General features: G+C 52.4%; 1 protein-coding gene across 3 annotated transcripts; it reads left to right on the top strand.

The window, feature by feature from the left end:
• The first annotated feature begins 6,255 nt into the window (after positions 1-6,255).
• On the top strand, positions 6,256-19,024 carry RAPSN (receptor associated protein of the synapse). Of its 3 annotated transcripts, XM_003920067.4 has the most exons (8): positions 6,258-6,673; positions 7,294-7,632; positions 11,826-11,984; positions 12,535-12,633; positions 12,725-12,847; positions 13,245-13,298; positions 16,591-16,790; positions 18,740-19,024. In XM_003920067.4, exons 1-8 carry the CDS (start codon positions 6,482-6,484, stop codon positions 18,810-18,812), a joined length of 1,239 nt encoding a protein of 412 aa, XP_003920116.1. In that variant the 5' UTR covers positions 6,258-6,481; the 3' UTR covers positions 18,813-19,024. The 3 variants fall into 3 exon arrangements, with proteins under 3 accessions (XP_074257517.1, XP_074257518.1, XP_003920116.1); XM_074401416.1 differs by lacking the exon at positions 16,591-16,790 and having other exon boundaries at positions 6,256-6,673; XM_074401417.1 differs by lacking the exons at positions 12,535-12,633; positions 12,725-12,847 and having other exon boundaries at positions 6,256-6,673; positions 18,740-18,912.
• The last annotated feature ends 525 nt before the right edge of the window (positions 19,025-19,549 follow it).

Raw genomic sequence — 19,549 nt, 5'->3', positions numbered from 1 at the left:
CGAGTGAAAAACTCCATCTTACAAAAGAAAAAAAGAAAAAAGAAAAAGGAAATTTTCAAAGGAAACATAGGTACTCTGCTACCTAGAACAAGCAAATATGGCATATTCCCATCACTAAAGTCAGATGAGCAAAGAGCTGCCTCAGGGAAAGGACACCTTGATCCCATCAAGTTTGCAAGTTTTGAGGTCATTTGAGTTCCCCAGGAAAGAGGAAGACTGCTCCCCGACTCCGCTGGCGTGTAGGCGCAGGCTGCCCTTCCTCCATTCCTTCTGCCAGAGACTTGATGTGAACAGTGTCTGGGCCCTGGAGTGGGGAGAACCTGCTGGCCCTTCACACCTTCTCTGTGGGCCCAGCTTCCCTCACATTGCAGCTCAGCATCAACCCAGGTCTCCCTGAGAGGAGAGAAGACCCCAACCAGCTCTCCCTCCCTTTCCCAGGCCTAGGAGCACTCCTGTGGGGAGTCCAAGTGGCCTTGCCTAGCCACCTGTCCCGGGGCCTGCCCACATCTGCTCTGCCTCTGCTGAGCCTGGGGCCTAGGGCCCTCAGCAGGGTATTTGCCTTCTGACCCGTTCGGCTCTCAGGAAGCAGGTCATGTCTGCCTGTGCTGTTTCCCCAGGAAGGTGCAGGCTGGGGCAGATCCCTGAACCTGCAGCAGTTGCCCTGAATTGCCCAATGAGGCTGTCTTTCCTCACCTTCTTCCCCATTCACCAATATTTGACATATTTATTGAGGGGCTACAGTGTACTGGCCCTTGCTCTGGGAATATAGTCAGTGGTGAAGGAGACAAAGTCCTGCCCTGCATTAGGACCCAGCCATATGATCTCATTTGAGTGAGGAGTAAAGACATTCAGCAAACAACCTCACAAATATAAAATTATAGAGTCGAGGTGCAGTGGCTCACGCCTGTAAACCCAGTACTTTGGGAGGCCGAGGCCAGTGGATCACTTGAGCACAGGAGTTTGAGAACAGCGGTCAACATGGTGAAACCCCATCTCTACTAAAAATATAAAAATTAGCTGGGCGTGGTGGCATGCACCTGTAATGCCAGCAGCTTGCGGGGGCTGAGGCGGAAGGGTGGCTTGAGTCCAGCAGGTCGAGGCCTCAGTGAGCCTAGACTGTGCCACTGCACTCCAACAGTGACAAAAATGAGACCCTGTCTCAAAGTAAAACTATAGAGATGAGTATTGCATCAGAAAGCAGTGTAATTCAATGAGAGGATATTGATTCATCCTAATTATGATTTATGAGGCAGAGTGTGGATGTGAGAAGCAGAGAAGAAATTAGGAGGTGCAAAGGCCCTGGGGCAAACAGGTAAGCAGTTCCTCAAAAAGTTGAACCTAACAGTTACCAGAATGTAACAGTTACCATATTTTACCCAGCACTACCTAAGAGAAATGAAAACATGTCCCCATAAAACTTTGTACGTGGCTGGGCGTGGTGGTTCATGCCTGTAACCCCAGCACTTTGGGAGGCTGAGGCCGGTGCATCACAAGGTCAAGAGATTGAGAACATCCTGGCCAACATGGTGAAACCCCGTCTCTACTAAAAATACAAAAAGTAGCAGGGTGTGGTGTCGCGAGCCTGTAGTCCCAGCTACTCAGGAGGCTGAGGCAGAAGAATCGCTTGAACTCACGAGGCAGAGGTTGCAGTGAGCTGAGATCAGGTCACTGCACTCCAGCCTGGTGACAAAGTGAGACTCCGTCTCAAAAAACAGAATAAAACAAACAATAACAAGAAAAACTCTGTATGTGAGGCTGAGCGAGGTGGCTCATGCTTGTAAACCCAGCACTTTGGGAGGCCAAGGCAGGAGGATCACCTGAGGTCAGGAGTTCAAGACCAGCCTGACCAACATGGTGAAACCCTATCTCTACTAAAAGTACAAAAATTAGCCAGGCATAGTGAGGGGCACCTATAATCCCAGCTATTCGGTAGGCTGAAATGCCAGCTACTCGGGGGGCTGAGGCAAATAAATCACTTGAATCCGGGAGGCAAAAGTTGCAGTGAGCTGAGATCACACTCAAGCCTGGGCAACGGAGTGAGAGTCCATCTCAAAAAAAAAAAAAAAAAAAAAAAAAAAAAAAAAAAAAAAATCCTTATACGTGAATTTTTTATTTTTTTGTGGCAAGGTCTCACGCTGTCACTCAGGCTGGAGTATAGTGTCGTGATGGTGGCTCACTGCAGTTAGACCTCCCAGGCTCAAGTGATTCTCCTGCCTCAGCCTCCTGAGTAGCTATGACCACAACTGCATACCAACACACCCAGCTAATTTTTTAAAAAATTTTTTGTAGAGACAGGGTCTCACTAGTCTCACTATGTTTCCCAGGCTTGTCTGCAACTCCTGGGCTCAAGCGATCTGCCTGCTTCAGCCTCCCAGTGTGTGGGATTACAAGTGTGAGTCACTGTGCCTGGCCCAACTTGTACATGAATTTTTATAGCATCATTAATTCTTAATAGCCAAAAATGAAACAACCCAAATGCCCATCAACTGATGAACCAACAAAATACATCTAGACAACAAGTATTAACCAACCACAAAAAGTAATGTAGGGCCGGGCGCGGTGGCTCAAGCCTGTAATCTCAGCACTTTGGGAGGCCGAGGCGGGTGGATCACGAGGTCAAGAGATCGAGACCAGCCTGGTCAACATGGTGAAACCCCGTCTCTACTAAAAATACTAAAAATTAGCTGGGCATGGTGGCACATGCCTGTAATCCCAGCTACTCAGGAGGCTGAGGCAGGAGAATTGCCTGAACCCAGGAGGCGGAGGTTGCGGTGAGCCGAGATCGCGCCATTGCACTCCAGCCTGGGTAACGAGTGAAACTCCGCCTCAAAAAAAAAAAAAGTAATGTAAAGTTTTTTTTATTTTTTGTTTTTTTATTTTTTATGATGGAGTTTCTTCTCATTGCCCAGGCTGGAGTGCAGTGTCGAGATCTCAGCTCACCACACCCTCCGCCTCCCGGGTTCAAGCGATTCCTCTACTTCAGCCTCCTGAGTAACTGGGATTATAGGCATGCACCACCATGCCTAGCTAATTTTTGTGTTTTTAGTAGAGACAGGGTTTCTCCATGTTGGTCAGGCTGGTCTTGAACTCCCAACCTTAGTTGATCCGCATGCCTTGGCCTCCCAAAGTGCTGGGATTATAGGTACGAGCCACCACGCCCAGCCTGAAGTTTTGATATGGTTGAAAACATAGATGAATCTTGAAAACATTATGCTAAGTTAAAAAAGCCAGTCACAGATGACCACATATGTATGATTCCATTCCTGTGAAGGGTCCACAACAGACAGGTCTATAGACACTGGGTGGCTTAAACATCAGAAATTTATTTTCTCACAGTTCTGGAGGCTAAGTCCAAGATCAAGGAATTGGCAGAGTTGGTTTCATTCTGAGGCCTTGCTCCTGGGCTTGTAGATAGCCGTATTCTCCCTGTGTCTTCATGTGCTCTGCTTCTATGTGACTGTGTCCTTTTTAAAAATTTATTGTGGCTGGGTGCAGTGGCTCACACCTGTAATCCCAACACTTTTGGAGGCCGAGGTGGGCAGATCACAAGGTCAAGAAATTGAGACCATCCTGGCCAACATGGTGAAACCCCATCTCTACTAAAAATACAAAAACTAGCTGGGCATGGTGTCGCATGCCTGTAGTCCCAGCTGCTCAGGAGGCTGAGGCAGGAGAATCGCTTGAACCCGGGAGGTGGAGGTGGCAGTGAGCCGAGATCGTGCCACTGCACTCTAGCCTGGATGACAGAGCAGACTCTGCCTTAAAAAAAAAAAAAAAATTGGCCGGGCGCGGTGGCTCAAGCCTGTAATCCCAGCACTTTGGGAGGCCGAGGCGGGTGGATCATGAGGTCAAGAGATCGAGACCATTCTGGTCAGCATGGTGAAACCCCGTCTCTACTGAAAATACAAAAAATTAGCTGGGCATGGTGGCGCGTGCCTGTAATCCCAGCTACTCAGGAGACTGAGGCGAGAATTGCCTGAGCCCAGGAGGCGGAGGTTGTGGTGAGCCGAGATCGCGCCATTGCACTCCAGCCTGGGTTACAAGAGCAAAACTCCGTCTCAAAAAAGAAGAAAAAAAAAAAAAAATTATTGGCCGGGCGCCGTGGCTCAAGCCTGTAATCCCAGCACTTTGGGAGGCCGAGGCGGGTGGATCACAAGGTCGAGAGATTGAGACCATCCTGGTCAACATGGTGAAACCCCGTCTCTACTAAAAATACAAAAAAAAATTAGCTGGGCATGGTGGCTCGTGCCTATAATCCCAGCTACTCAGGAGGCTGAGGCAGGAGAATTGCCTGAACCCAGGAGGCGGAGGTTGCGGTGAGCTGAGATCGCGCCATTGCACTCCAGCCTGGGTAACAAGAATGAAACTCCGTCTCAAAAAAAAAAAAAAATTATCATGGCCAGGCATGGTGGCTCACACCTGTAATCCAAGCACTTTGGGAGGCCACGGCAGGTGGATCACCTGAAGTCAGGAGTTCGAGACCAGCCTGACGAACATGGTGAAACCCTGTCTCTACTAAATACAAAAAATTAGCCAGGCGTGCTGGATGCCTGTGATCCCAGCTACTTGAGAGACTGAGGCAGGAGAATTGCTTGAACCCGGGAGGTGGAGGTCGCAGTGAGCTGAGATTGTGCCATGCACTCCAGCCTGGGCAACAAGAGCAAAACTCCATCTCAAAAATAATATAACTTTTTTTTTTTTTTTTTTTTGAGACAGAGTTTCACTCTTGTTACCCAGGCTGGAGTGCAATGGCGTGATCTCGGCTCACCGCAACCTCCGCCTCCTGGGTTCAAGCAATTCTCCTGCCTCAGCCTCCTGAGTAGCTGGGATTACAGGCACGCATCGCCATGTCCAGCTAATTTTTTGTATTTTTAGTAGAGACAGGGTTTCACCATGTTGACCAGGATGGTTTTGATCTCTTGACCTCATGATCCACCCGCCTCGGCCTCCCAAGGTGCTGGGATTACAGGCTTGAGCCACCGCACCTGGCCAAAATAATTTTTAAAAATAAAAATTTATCATTTGTTTTTGTTTTTGAGACAGGGTCTTTCTCTGTTGCTCAGGCTGGAGTACAGTGGCTCAGTCACGACTCACTACAACCTCCACCTCCAGGAGTTCAAGACCAGCCTGGGCAACATGGTAAAACCCATCTCTACAAAAAATTAGCCAGATGCGGTGATGCACACCTGTGGTCTCAGCTACGCAGGAGACGGAGGTGGGAGGATCGCTTGAGCCTAGGAGGTGGAGGTTGCCGTTCTCTTAGACTGCACCACTGCACATACCACTGTACCCACCAGCCTGGGTGACAGATTGAGACCCTGTCTCAAAAAAAGGTGGAGTGAAACCAGTCTTACTGGATGAGGTACCATATGTCTTCATTTTACCTCAATTACCCCTTTAAAGACCTTTCTCCAATACAATCACATTTTGAGATACTGAGAGTTAGGACTTAAACATATGCGTTTGGTTGGGGGGACGTGATTAAGCCATACCAACATGGGGAGTGGAGTGGTGTAACTGCCGATGGGTATGCGTCTCCTTTTTGGGTGATTCAAATGTTCTGGAATTAATGCACATCTTTGTGAATATACTAAAAAACCACTGAATTGCCCAGCCAGAAAGGATGAACTCTGCCCTGAGGCAGGAAGAAGGCTGGAATGCAGAGAGAGAAGCCAGTCGGGATGAGCTGGCCTGCTTGGCGAGGGTGAGGGTTGGGGGAGCCATACGACGTAAGACGTTGCCCTTCTCCGCACTACCTGATGTTAAAGCTCATTATGGGGACCCTTTCAAACTGCAGTTGGGATTGGAATTGAGACCCGTAACTGAAACTTCAAGGGCTGGGCTCTGGCCCTGGTGGGCATCCAACACAGAGCAAGATAGCCTGGGGCAGCACATACGGGCTGTCCTAAGTCCTTGTCAACGCATTAGTCATTGAGTTCTCATCACAGTCCAGTGATGAGATCCAGCGGGGCTGGGCACTCACCCGGCTTCTCCAGACCTGCAGGTCCACCCTCGCCCTGCTTCTCCCGAGCACCTCTGGCCCCAGGCCTGTCCATTGCTGGAGCTGGCCCCTTGGCGAGGCTGCTGGGAGGGCCCGTGCTGCCAGGGCGGTCAGGGCCAGTGTCCGAGGTTCGGAAGGGACACACAACAGGGTGCCTAGGTGGCAAGATGCCTCTATGCTCAGGGAAGCCACCTCCCAGCTCGTGGGTGGGTGCAGCAGAGGCCTGTGTGACCTTGCTGCTGACATTCCTCAGAGGCCACGTGGCCCCAACTGGCAGGGACAGCTGCAGACAGGGGCTGAACCAGCTTTGTTCCCAGGGTGGCGCCTGCTCTCCATCCAGGCCCCGCTCCGGCTCCCACCCAATACTGCTTTTGTTCCTGGGTTCAGGGGGCAGCCGGCACTCTGAGTCCTGCGCCATGAGTGCCTAGAGGCACAGAGCCACCAGGGGTCACCCCGCTTGGGGCACAGGGCTTGGGGAGGATGGGGCAAGACCAGACCAAGCAGCAGATTGAGAAGGGGCTCCAGCTGTACCAGTCCAACCAGACAGAGAAGGCACTGGAGGTGTGGATGAAGGTTCTGGAGAAGAGCTCGGATCTCGTGGGGCGCTTCCGCGTGCTGGGCTGCCTGGTCACGGCCCACTCAGAGATGGGCCGCTACAAGGAGATGCTGAAGGTGGGTGTACCTGGTCCAGAGATGTGCGAGGGTCAGGCTGGGGCTCCATTCCTCCTGGGCTCCCCAGTCCCCTCTTGGCCTTCTCAGGCTCCTGTGTGTCCCACATGCTGGCCGCTGGGGCCCAAGGCTCTGAATCTACCTACATCTAAGGCCCTGTGTCTTAGATACTGAGTCCCGGCATCAGATTCAGGCCTGTGGCCTTGAACTGCAGCCCAAGACTCTGAGACTAAGGTTTTCTGGCCTCAGGGTCCAGGGTTCGTGGGTCTCAAGCCCAGTGTAGATTTCAGCCTTCCTGTCTTGTGTTCTGTATCTGAGCCTGGTCGGGGTATGGACTGCACGTTTGAGGCTGGGGGTAGGTGGGTGGTGGAGACTCCAGATCTGAGGCTTGGGGTAGAAGGTGAAGGCTACGAGCCTGAGCTTGGGAGGTGAGGCCGGGATGTAGGGAAGATAGCTGAGGCTGGCGGGTGGAAGCTCTGGGTCTGAAGCTTTGGGTGATGCTGCGTTGGGTGTGAGGCTGGGGGGTGCGGGTGCAGAGCCTCCAAACTGAGCCTGCAGCGCAGGCTGCGGTCCAAGGCTCAGAGTCCAGGCTGATCGCCACCTGCCCACCGCGTGGTGCACAGTTCGCTGTGGTCCAGATCGACACGGCCCGGGAGCTGGAGGATGCTGACTTCCTCCTGGAGAGCTACCTGAACCTGGCGCGCAGCAACGAGAAGCTGTGCGAGTTTCACAAGACTATCTCCTACTGCAAGACCTGCCTTGGACTGCCTGGCACCAGGGCGGGTGCCCAGCTCGGAGGCCAGGTCAGCCTGAGCATGGGCAATGCCTTCCTGGGCCTCAGCGTCTTCCAGAAGGCCCTGGAGAGCTTCGAGAAGGCCCTGCGCTATGCCCACAACAACGATGACGCCATGCTGGAATGCCGTGTGTGCTGCAGCCTGGGAAGCTTCTACGCCCAGGTCAAGGTGGGCCTGTGCCCGGGGGGACAGCAGTCGAGGGCTTTGGGGGTCCCCTCTCATGAGGCACACACCCTGTGGCACTACCTCATTCACCCTTCCTTTTAGGGAGGGATGAGGCCAGTGAGAATCAGAGGGGCAAGTCTTATCCAGGAAGGTAACAGCTTGGCCAGGAAACTAGCAAGGGCAGAGCCAGGATTCAAACCTTAATCTGTCTGACTTCCTGGAGGAATCATGGGAGGCTCCTGTGTCAGGACAGGCCAGCAGCCTCCCCTGCATGCTCTGTGGTCTTGGGCAAGCCACCTCTCCTCTCTGAACCTTGCAAAAGATAGCTGTAAAATGAAGGAGAACAGGACTCACCTTACAGTGGGGTTGTATGGATTCAGTTACCAAGTATTTAATGAGCATCTACTATATCCCAAGACTGTTGGTCCAGTCTTAAGCCAACAGTGAGAAAAACAGCCAAGTCCCCGTCCTCATGAGGGTTTCATTCTAGTTGGGGAAGAAAGACGATCAACACAGTCAGGAAGTCAAGTGGCTAGGAGAAAGCAAAGCAGGGCAAGGGGCTGGCAGCACTGGGCGTGGGGACGTCATAATTTCAACATGGTGGTTGGAGGGCCTCACGGAGGTGATGTTTGATAGCTTAAAGATGAGAAGGTGCATCATGCAGAAATCTGGTGAGAGAACATTCTAGGCAAAAATGAGGGAACCCCTAAAGCCAAGCTGGACCCTGGGGGAGCACACCTGGAATGTTCCAGGAAGGACAGAGGCCAGCATGGCTGCCAGGCATGTCTCAGGTGTGTACATAGGTAGAGAGGTGAGAGGAGGAAGAACAACTATGAAGGAACTGACAGGGTCAGTGATTGGAGGTTCTGACCCTGGGTTTTTTTTGTTTTTTTGTGTGTTTTTTTTGAGACAGAGTCTTGCTCTGTCGCCAGGCACCAGACTGGAGTGCAGTGGCTCGATCTCGGCTCACTGCAACCTCCCGGCCTCCTGAGTTCAAGCAATTCTCCTGCCTCAGGCTCCTGAGTAGCTGGGACTACAGACGCGTGCCACCACACCCAGCTAATTTTTATATTTTATATTTTAGTAGAGACGGGGTTTCATTATGTTGGCCAGGATGGTCTCAAGCTCTTGACCTTGTGATCTGCCCTCCTCGACCTCCCAAAGTGCTGGGATTATAGGCATAAGCCACTGTACCAGGCGACCCTGGGTATTTTTGTTGGGGGACAGGGGTGGAGTTTTGCTCTTGTCACCCATGTTGGAGTGCAGTGACACATCTCAGCTCACTGCAACCTCTGCCTCCTGGGTTCAAACGATTATCCTGCCTTGGCCTCCCAAATAGCTGGGATTACAGGTGCCTGACGCCACACCCGGCTAATTTTTATATTTTTAGTAGAAACAGGGTTTCACCATGGTGGCCAGGCTGATCTCGAACTCCTGACCTCAGCTGATCCACCTGCCTTGGCCTCCCAAAGTGCTGGGATTACAGTCATGAGCCACCACTCCTGGCCTTACTTTTTTTTTTTTTTTTTTTTTTTTTTTTGAGACAGGGTCTTGCTCTGTCACCCAGTCTGGAGTGCAGTAGCTCAATTACAGGTCACTGTAACCTACAACTCCTGTGTTCAATCGATTCTCCCTCCCCCGCCTCCTCAGTAACTAGGACTGCAGGCACATTCTTCCACGTCTGGCTAATTTTTAAATTTTTTGTAGAGACAGTGGTCTTGCAATGTTGCCCAGGCTGATACTGAACTCCTGGCCTCAAGCAATTCTCCCAACTCAGCTTCCCCAAGTGCTGGGATTACAGGCATGAACCACTGCACCTCACCTCCATTTTCTATTTTTAGGTATTTTTAAAATTAAATTTAATTTTTTTAACCTGTAAAACATTTATATGGCTTTAAATTTTAAAGTATATAATAAGGCATATAAAGGAAAGGTTTTTATTGAGGTTATTGACAGTTCTCTTTTGGTCATGCAGTTTCTCTGCTTGTTAAATATTAAGTGAAAGATCAAATAGATTTCCCTTGAAAAAGAACAGTGAAATGGAGCTTTAGTTGAAGGGAAATGAGGTCAAGAGAAGATGGGTTAGTTTTCTTTTTTCTTTCCTTCTTATTTTTTTTTTTTTTTTTTTGAGATGGAGTTTTGCTCTTGTTACCCAGGCTGGAGTGCAATGGCGCGATCTCGGCTCGGCGCGATCTCGGCTCACCGCAACCTCCGCCTCCTGGGTTCAGGCAATTCTCCTGCCTCAGCCTCCTGAATAGCTGGGATTACAGGCACACGCCACCATGCCCAGCTAATTTTTTGTATTTTTAGTAGAGATGGGGTTTCACCATGTTGACCAGGATGGTCTCGATCTCTCGACCTCGTGATCCACCTATCTCGGCCTCCCAAAGTGCTGGGATTACAGGCGTGAGCCACCGCGCCCAGCTATTTTTTTTTTTTTTTTTTTTTTTTTTGTGAGACAGGGTCTGCCTCTGTTACCCAGGCTCAGCTCACTGTCCTCCACTGCTGTGCTCAAGTGATCCACCCACCTCAGCCTCTCGAGTAGCTGGGACTACAGGTGTGCACCACCATGCACAGCTAACTTTATCTCTGCAGAGACAGGGTCTCACTATGTTGCCAGGCTGATCTCCAGCCCCTGGGCTCAAGTGATCCTCCTATCTCAGCCTCCCAAAGTGCTGGGATTCCAGGAGTGAGCCACCATGCCCGGCCCAGTTTTTCTTTTTTAAATGAGATTAGAAATGCCAGACGTAGGCCGGGCGCGGTGGCTCAAGCCTGTAATCCCAGCACTTTGGGAGGCCGAGGCGGGTGGATCACAAGGTCAAGAGATCGAGACCAACCTGGTCAACATGTTGAAACCCCGTCTCTACTAAAAATACAAAAAATTAGCTGGGCATGGTGGCGCGTGCCTATAATCCCAGCTACTCAGGAGGCTGAGGCAGGAGAATTGCCTGAACCCAGGAGGCGGAGGTTGCGGTGAGCCGAGATCGCGCCATTGCACTCCAGCCTGGGTAACAAGAGCAAAACTCCATCTCAAAAAAAAAAAAAAAAGAAAAAAGAAATGCCAGACGTGTTTGCACGTGGATGAGAATGATTCAGTAGAAAGAGAGAACTTGGTGATGCAGAGACTGCTTGGTGGGGGAGTGTGGGGGGTGGAGGGGGCTGGCATTTGATGCGAGCAGGAGCCATCCTCCACAATGACAGGAAAGGAAAGCCTGGGAGCAGAGGTGCGGAGGTGGGAGACCTGGTGGAGACAGGAGGGGAAGGAGCTTCTCCCTGATTTTCTTCCTTTCTCTCCTGGAGTGAGGAGGTGAGGTCATCAGCTGACTGTGGCCAGGTAGAAAAGGCATTTGGAAGCTCGAGGAGAAAGTACGAGCAGAGTTGCATCGCCTTGCTGTCTGTCTGATGTTCTTTTGAGCCTGTTGTGCTGCCAATCCGCCACTGAGCTTCCGTGAACACCTGCTTCCGGGTGCCAGCAGGCAAGCTCTAGTGGAGGGATCTGGTGTCTCCCGTCCCTGTGTGTCTCTGAAGCTGAGGAGCCCATTTGGCATTGGGAGAAAAGAGAAGCCAACTGTATTTTCTTGCCTGTTCATCCATTCACCCAACAAATACTTCTTGTGCATCTACCAAGTGCCAAGAACTGTGCTAGGTGCTTGGGATGCGTCACAAACCAGATGAAAATCCGTGCATCCATGGAGCGCACACCTTTGCACCGGCTGTTCCCTCTGCCTGGGTTCCCTCTTTTTTTTTTTTTTTTTTTTTCAGACAGAGTATTGCCTGTCCCCCAGGCTGTAGCGTAATGGCGGGATCTCGGCTCACTGCAACCTCCGCCTCCCGGGGTCGAGCAATTCTTCTGCCTCAGCCTCCCGAGTAGCTGGGACTACATGTGTCTGCCACCATGCCCAGCTAATTTTTTGTATCTTTAGTAGAGACGGGGTTTCACCATGTTGGCCAGGATGATCTCGAACTCCTGACCTTGTGATCCACCCACCTCTGCCTCCCAAAGTGCTGGGATTACAGGCGTGAGCCACTGCGCCCAGCCGGCCTGGGTCACTCTTGTTCTGGATGCCACAGTGAATGAACAGACAATAGGGCCCCCCTACCCCTACCTGCAGTTAGAGAAGCCTGGCCCAGGAGCCCTTGACTTGGGGCAGCCTCTGCCACTCAGTGTGCCTCCTTCCATCCCACGTCCCCTGCAGGACTATGAGAAAGCCCTGTTCTTCCCCTGCAAGGCCGCAGAGCTCGTCAACGACTATGGCAAAGGCTGGAGCCTGAAGTACCGGGCCATGAGCCAGTACCACATGGCCGTGGCCTATCGCCTGCTGGGCCACCTGGGCAGTGCCATGGAGTGTTGTGAGGTGCGGCAGCGGGCAAGGGGGCAGTGGGGGGTGAGGCAGTGTGGGCCAGGGGCTGGGGCCTGGGACAGCAGGGCCTCCTTCTTCCAAATCAACCCCTGGGGGCTCCCCAGGGCTTGCCCCTGACCCAGCCTCTCGACACCTAAGCCCCTGAAAGAAACATTTGCCCCGAACCTCATCCCAAACCCCCACTCCCTTCCAGTCCATCTGCAGGGGAGGGTGCTTCACTCTGTCCCCAACACCCAATATGGGGTACTTTAAAGAGCAGAGAGGGGAGAGAGCCAGTCTCTGGAGTCCCACAACCTGGGTTCACATCCCAGCATTGCCACTTACTGGCTGACCTCAGTCAAGTCACTTTTTGAGTCTCACTTTCCACCCACCTCGCTGGGTGCTGTGACTTCAGTGGTTCAGTGCGTGAGGCCTCAGCATCATGATCGATGCGGTAGGCTCTGAGGATGTTGGTCCCCTGGGCTGTGCCTTTAGAGGGGCCCACTGAGGGGGGCAGAGTGGTGGCAGCAGAAGAGCAGGCCTGAGCCACTGGCCTTCACTGCAGGAGTCTATGAAGATCGCGCTGCAGCACGGGGACCGGCCGCTGCAGGCGCTCTGCCTACTCTGCTTCGCTGACATCCACAGGAGCCGTGGGGACCTGGAGGTCAGGTCACTGGGATGCAGGGGCTGGAGGTGCAGGGGGCGGTGATGCAGGCCTGCCGCAGCCTGATTCCATCCCCCACCCGGCTCTGCAGACGGCCTTTCCCAGGTATGACTCCGCCATGAGCATCATGACCGAGATTGGAAACCGCCTGGGGCAGGTGCAGGCGCTGCTGGGTGTGGCCAAGTGCTGGGTGGCCAGGAAGGCACCGGACAAGGTGAGGTCGGGCCTTTCCCACAGCCTGCAGCCCTCCCAGCGCTCCTCACTTGGGGCCAGTAGGTTAGCTGGCTCTTTTACCCACTTTGTCTGACGTCAGCCTCACCCTGATCCCGTGAGGCCAGAACACTTCTGGTCATTTTCCAGGCTCAGAGAAGGCCCATCTCTTGCCCTGGGACCCACAGCTAGTAAAGGGCTGGAGCTGGAATTGGAACCCAGACTGCTGGGTAAACTGAGGCAGGAGGTTCCTTGCCCACACAGCCATGGTGACTGTGCCCCAGGCTCTTCCTGCTGCCATGTCGCTTCCCCAGGTCCGCCCCCCTCCCCCGTGCTTCCCTGTGAGGAAGGCCTCTGTCACAGGGCCCTGCCCGCAGCCCTGGCCTGTGCTCACCTTTCAGGCTCTGGACGCCATCGAGAGAGCCCAGGATCTGGCCGAGGAGGTGGGGAACAAGGTCAGAGTTGATGCTGCGTCCTGGGTCTGGGGTCAAGGGCCCAAGTGGGGGACTTGGGTCTGGGGAAGGGCCTTCCTGAGCCTGCTTATGCCATGAGCTCTTCCTGATCCTGGGAGCTGCCTGCAGCCATCCCAGACCCTGGCTCTTTCTCTGCCACGCAGAGAGCACTTCTGAGGGTGGGGCAAGAGTTTCATAGCTTGGAGGATAGAGAATTCCTCAGAGGCTTCCCGACGTTGATCAAAACTCCTAACAGTGGGCAGGTCATGGTGGCTCAGACCTATAATCCCACCACTCTCTAAAAAAAAAAAAAATTTTTGTTGTTGGAGTTTTGCTATTGCTGCCCAGGCTGGAGTGCAATAGTACAATCCAGGCTCACTGCAACCGCTGCCTCCCAGGTTCAAGTGATTCTCCTGCCTCAGCCTCTTGAGCAGCTGGGATTACAGGCGTCTGCTACTACGCCTGGCTAATTTTTGTATTTTTTTTTTTTTTTTTTTTTTTTTTTTTGAGACGGAGTTTCGCTCTTGTTAGCCAGGCTGGAGTGCAATGGCGCGATCTCGGCTCACCGCAACCTCCGCCTCCTGGGTTCAGGCAATTCTCCTGCCTCAGCCTCCTGAGTAGCTGGGATTACAGGCACACGCCACCATGCCCAGCTAATTTTTTGTATTTTTTAGTAGAGACGGGGTTTCACCATGTTGACCAGGATGGTCTCAATCTCTTGACCTCATGAGCCACCCGCCTCGGCCTCCCAAAGTTCTGGGATTACAGGCTTGAACCACTGCGCCCAGCAATTTTTGTATTTTTAGTAGAGATGGGGTTTCATCATGTTGGCCAGGCTGGTCTCGAACTCCTGATCTCAGGTGATCCAGTCACCTCAGCCTCCCAAAGTGCTGTGATTACAAGCGTGAGCCACCACACCCGGCCTCTACCAAAAAGTTTTAAAACTTAGCTGGGTGTGGTGGCACACACCTGTCATTCCAACTGCTCAGGAGGCTGAGGTGGGAGGATAGCTTGAGCCCAGGAGGTCGAGGCTACAGTGAGCTGTGATTGCTCCACTGCATTCCAGCCTGGATGACAGAGTGAGACCCTGTCTCAAAACAAACAAAAACTCCTGGCCGGGCGCGGTGGCTCAAGCCTGTAATCCCAGCACTTTGGGAGGCCGAGGCGGGTGGATCACGAGGTCAAGAGATCGAGACCATCCTGGTCAGCATGGTGAAACCCCGTCTCTACTAAAAATACAAAAAATTAGCTGGGTGTGGTGGCGCGTGCCTGTAATCCCAGCTACTCAGGAGGCTGAGGCAGGAGAATTGCCTGAACCCAGGAGGCGGAGGTTGCGGTGAGCCGAGATCGTGCCATTGCACTCCAGCCTGGGTAACAAGAGCGAAACTCTGTCTCAAAAAAAAACAAACAAACAAACAAAAAAAAACTCCTAACAGTGGCCTTCACTCCCTGAGCACTGAGCACACACAGGGTCCTTACAGGGTGGGTACAGCAAGCCCCATTTTACAGATGAGAAAAAGTAAGGCTCAAAGAGGCATCCAAGGTCTCATACCTACTAACTTGTCTGTTTTAACTACAAAGCCCATGTTCCAAATTTAATAATGGTATCTAGTGCTCGCTTCAGCAGCCCATATTCTGAAATTGGAACAATACAGAGAAGATTAGCATGGGCTAAAAACCAAAACCAAGGCTGGGTGCAGTAGCTCACACCTGCAATCCCAGCACTTTGGGAGGCCAAGGTGGGCAGATCGCCTGAGGTCAGGAATTTGAGCCCAGGCTGGCCAACATGGTGAAACCCCATCTCTACTAAAAATACAAAAATTAGCCATGTGTGGTGGTGCATGCCCATAATCCCAGCTACTCAGGAGGCTGAGGCAGGAGAATTGCCTGAATCCAGGAGGCGGAGTTGCGGTGAGCCGAGATCGCGCCATTGCACTCCAGCCTGGGTAACAAGAGTGAAACTCCGTCTCAAAAAAAAAATAAATAAATAAAAATAAAAATAAATAAAATAAAAATGAATCACAGTAATCTTCTCCAAACCTTAAAATCTTGAAAACAGGTTCACCATTTCTCAAAGGCTTCCAGATGTGCATTTCGTTTTTTGTTTTTGTTTTTTGTTTTTTAAACATGGGGTTTCACCATGTTTGCCAGGCTGGTCTCAAACTCCTGACCTCAAGTGATCTGCCCACCTTGGCCTCCCAAAGTGCTGGGATTACAGGCATGGGCCACCATGCCCGGCCCAGATGTGCATTTCTATGGGCTCCTGTACAAAGTCCAACTAAAATGCCAAAAAGATTTGCTTTTGGTTGCATTATAGCTACTCTGGTTTACCTGGGTATCAGGCTGATCTGAAATGCTAATGAGCTGTTGTATGTATATTTAATTAATTAAAACAGGAAAGCAAATTAATCATTATTATTATTATTATTATTATTTGCTATGGAGTTTCACTTTTGTAGCCCAGGCTGGAGTGCAATGGCATGATCTCGCCTCACTGCAACCTCTACCTCTTGGGTTCATGTGATTCTCCTGCCTCAGCCTCCCACAGGCGCTCATCACCACCCCCGACTAATTTTTGTATTTTTAGTAGAGATGGGGTTTCATCATGTTGGCCAGGCTGGTCTCAAACTCCTGACCTAAGGTAGTCTGCCCACCTGGGCCTCCCAAAGTGCTGGGATTTTAGGTGTGAGCCATGGAGCCACACAGCAAATTATTATGGAGTCAGTGCAGCAGGTTTGGTCATAAAATCTGTCAAAAACGCCGGGCGCGGTGGCTCAAGCCTGTAATCCCAGCACTTTGGGAGGCCGAGGCGGGCGGATCACGAGGTTGAGAGATCGAGACCATCCTGGTCAACATGGTGAAACCCCGTCTCTACTAAAAATACAAAAAATTAGCTGGGCATGGTGGCACGTGCCTGTAATCCCAGCTACTCAGGCGGCTGAGGCAGGAGAATTGCCTGAACCCAGGAGGCGGAGGTTGCGGTGAGCCGAGATCGCGCCATTGCACTCCAGCCTGGGTAACAAGAGCGAAACTCCGTCTCAAAAAAAAAAAAAAAAAAAAAAAAAAAAAAAAAAAAAATCTGTCAAAAACATGGGGTCCCCAGGCAGTTGTGGGGGTGAAGACCTCTGATCTCACTCACCCCCTCATTCTGCATGAAAGGAAGCGAGGGCCAGAGAGAGCAGGAACATTTTTCCGAGGTCCATCAGCAAGACAGGGAAGCGGCTGGGGCTGGCGTCTGCCTGCACTGACTTGCCTCTCTCCCCCCGCCGCCGCTCTCCACGCCTGCGGGCCCCAGCTGAGCCAACTCAAGCTGCACTGTCTGAGCGAGAGCATCTACCGCAGCAAAGGGCTGCAGCGGGAACTGCGGGCGCACGTGGTCCGGTTCCACGAGTGCGTGGAGGAGACGGAGCTCTACTGCGGCCTGTGCGGCGAGTCCATAGGGGAGAAGAACAGCCGGCTGCAAGCCCTGCCCTGCTCCCACATCTTCCACCTCAGGTGCGGGCCTCCTGCGGGGTGGACAGTGGGGACCGGGTCTCTTTGAGGCACTCTAGGGCCCACCTGGCCTAATCACAGCAATAATACTAATACCAAATACTTTGGCCGGGCGCGGTGGCTCACGTCTATCATCCCAGCACTTTGGGAGGCCGAGGTGGGCGGATCACTTGAGCCCAGAAGTTTGAGACCAGCCTGGCCAACATGCTGAAACCCTGTTTCTACTAAAAATACAAAAGTTAGTCAGGCGCGGTGGTGGGAGCCTGTAATCCCAGCTACTCGGGAGGCTGAGGCAGGAGAATCAGTTGAACCCGGGAGGCAGAGGTTGCAGTGAGCCGAGGTGGCACCACTGCCCTCCAGCCTGTACTCTTGTCTCAAAAAACAAACAACAGGCTGGGGGTGGTGGCTCACACCTGTAATCCCAGCACTTTGAGAGGCCTAGGCAGGAGGATCACGAGGTCAGGAGATCAAAACCATCCGGGCCAATATGGGGAAACCCTGTCTCTACTGAAATACAAAAGGAAAATTAGCTGGGTGTGGTGGTGCACGACTGTAGTCCCAGCTGAGGCAGGGGAGTCGCTTGAACCTGGGAGGTGGAGGTTGCAGTGAGCTGAGATTCTGAGATTGCGGCACTCTAGCCTGGTGACAGAGCAAGACTCCATTAAAAAAAAAAAAAAAAAATACCACTCACCTTATGCTTTCTGCGCCCAGGTGTGTTCTAAGACCTTCCCCTGTATATTTATTACTTAATTTTATTTATTTATTTATTTATTTATTTTCTTGAGACGGAGTTTCGCTCTTGTTACCCAGGCTGGAGTGCAATGGCGCGATCTCGGCTCACCGCAACCTCCGCCTCCTGGGCTCAGGCAATTCTCCTGCCTCAGCCTCCTGAGTAGCTGGGATTACAGGCACGCGCCACCACGCCCAGCTAGTTTTTTGTATTTTTAGTAGAGACGGGGTTTCACCATGTTGACCGGGATGGTCTCGATCTCTTGACCTCGTGATCCACCCGCCTCGGCCTCCCAAAGTGCTGGGATTACAGGCGTGAGCCACCTCGCCCGGCCCTTATTTATTTATTTTTATTTATTTTTGAGACAGAGTTTCGCTCTTGTCACCCAGGCTGGAGTGCAGTGGCTCGATCTTGGCTCACCATAACCTCCACCTCCCAGGTTCAATCCATTCTCCTGCAGTTTCCCGAGTAGCTGGGATTACAGGTGCCCATTACCACGCCCAGCTAATTTTGTATTTTTAATAGAGACGGGGTTTCTCCATGTTGGTGAGGCTAGTCTCAAACTCCCAACCTTGGCCTCCCAAAGTGCTGGGATTACAGGTGTGAACCACAGTGCCCAGCCTGATTTAATTTAACTTATTTATTTTTCTGACTATCATAAAACAGCACTTCCTGGCCGGGCGCAGTGGCTCTCATCTGTAATCCCAGCACTCTGGGAAGCTGAGGTGGGAGGATCACGGGAGGATCACTTGAGCCCAGGAGTTTGAGACCAGCATGGCCAACATGGTGAAACCCTGTCTCTATTAAAACACACCCCTACACCACCTGCACTTCCTGTCTATTGACTCATTGAATCCTCCCAGCAGCCCATCTAAAGGTGGCCATTCTTATGATAATCCCCAAAGAGAAATCAGAGAGGTCCCTCAAAGGCCCTTAGGTCAGACACCCAGGGCCAGACCTGCCCTGGGTTTGGCTCCATCCCATCCTCTCAACTCCCAGCCCATGCTCAGCTCCCGGAAGTCCCTGGGGCAGAGGAACAGAGGGCCAGGCCGGGTGCAGTGGGAGCCTGGGGGAACCGATCCCTTCCCTTTCCTTGCTGCTGAACAGCCACCAGGATGTGTCCCAGCCCCTGCAGAGGGCAGGGGAGGAAGGAAGACAGGGCCTGGGGCCTGGAGGGAAGGACAGGCCTCAGGAGAGTGGACAGGGCCCTTTGCCTCCTCAGGTGCCTGCAGAACAACGGGACCCGGAGCTGCCCCAACTGCCGCCGCTCATCCATGAAGCCTGGCTTTGTGTAACTCCCAGCAGCGGGCATGGGCTTCCTCCTCGACGCTCCAGCTTTTTCTCCACTGCCTGCTGGAGGCCCATTTACTCCCTTGGGGCAGCTGCCAGCGCATCCTCACCATAGCCAGGGCCTGGGGCCTGCCCTCGGCTGCTCCCCTGGGCCCAGCTCCCCTCCCTGCCTCTTTGTACTTTGCTCTTTATAGAAAAATAAACTGTTTGTACCTGGTCCCAGGGATTCCGACTGTCCTTGCCCAAGGTCTGAGGAGTGGGAAGAGAGGGAGTGAGTCTCTCCACGGGAGCTTCCTCTGACACAAGCTTTTCTTCTGCACAAATGTACCAGGGCCTCCAGCTGTGCCTCTAGGAACTCGGGATGCCACAGGGCCCCAGAGATGCGATCCCTGCGGTGAGGAGCTGACACACAGGGATTGGGAGGGTGTAGGATACACAGGAAACACGCAGCATGGAAAGCCTGGTGGGAAGCTGTAATAGACAAATTGTGTCCCCCCCGATTCCCGTGTTGAAGCCTTAGTCCGTTTGGGCTGCTGTAACAAAACAGACCTGGTGGCTTATAAATGACAGGAATTGACGTATCACTGTTTGGGGAGGCTGGGAAGTCCCACATCAAGGCCCCTGTGGATTGGGTGTCTGGTGAGGGCCACGTTCTTGGCCACAGATGGAACCTTCCTCCTGTGTTCTTGCATGGTGGGAGGGACAAGGAAGTTCTTTGCAGACCCTTTTTTTTTTTTGAGAC

The sequence above is a fragment of the Saimiri boliviensis genome, chromosome 6, assembly GCF_048565385.1.
Source record: "Saimiri boliviensis isolate mSaiBol1 chromosome 6, mSaiBol1.pri, whole genome shotgun sequence".
Lineage (NCBI taxonomy): Eukaryota > Metazoa > Chordata > Mammalia > Primates > Cebidae > Saimiri > Saimiri boliviensis.
This window is presented reverse-complemented; position numbering and strand designations above follow the sequence as displayed.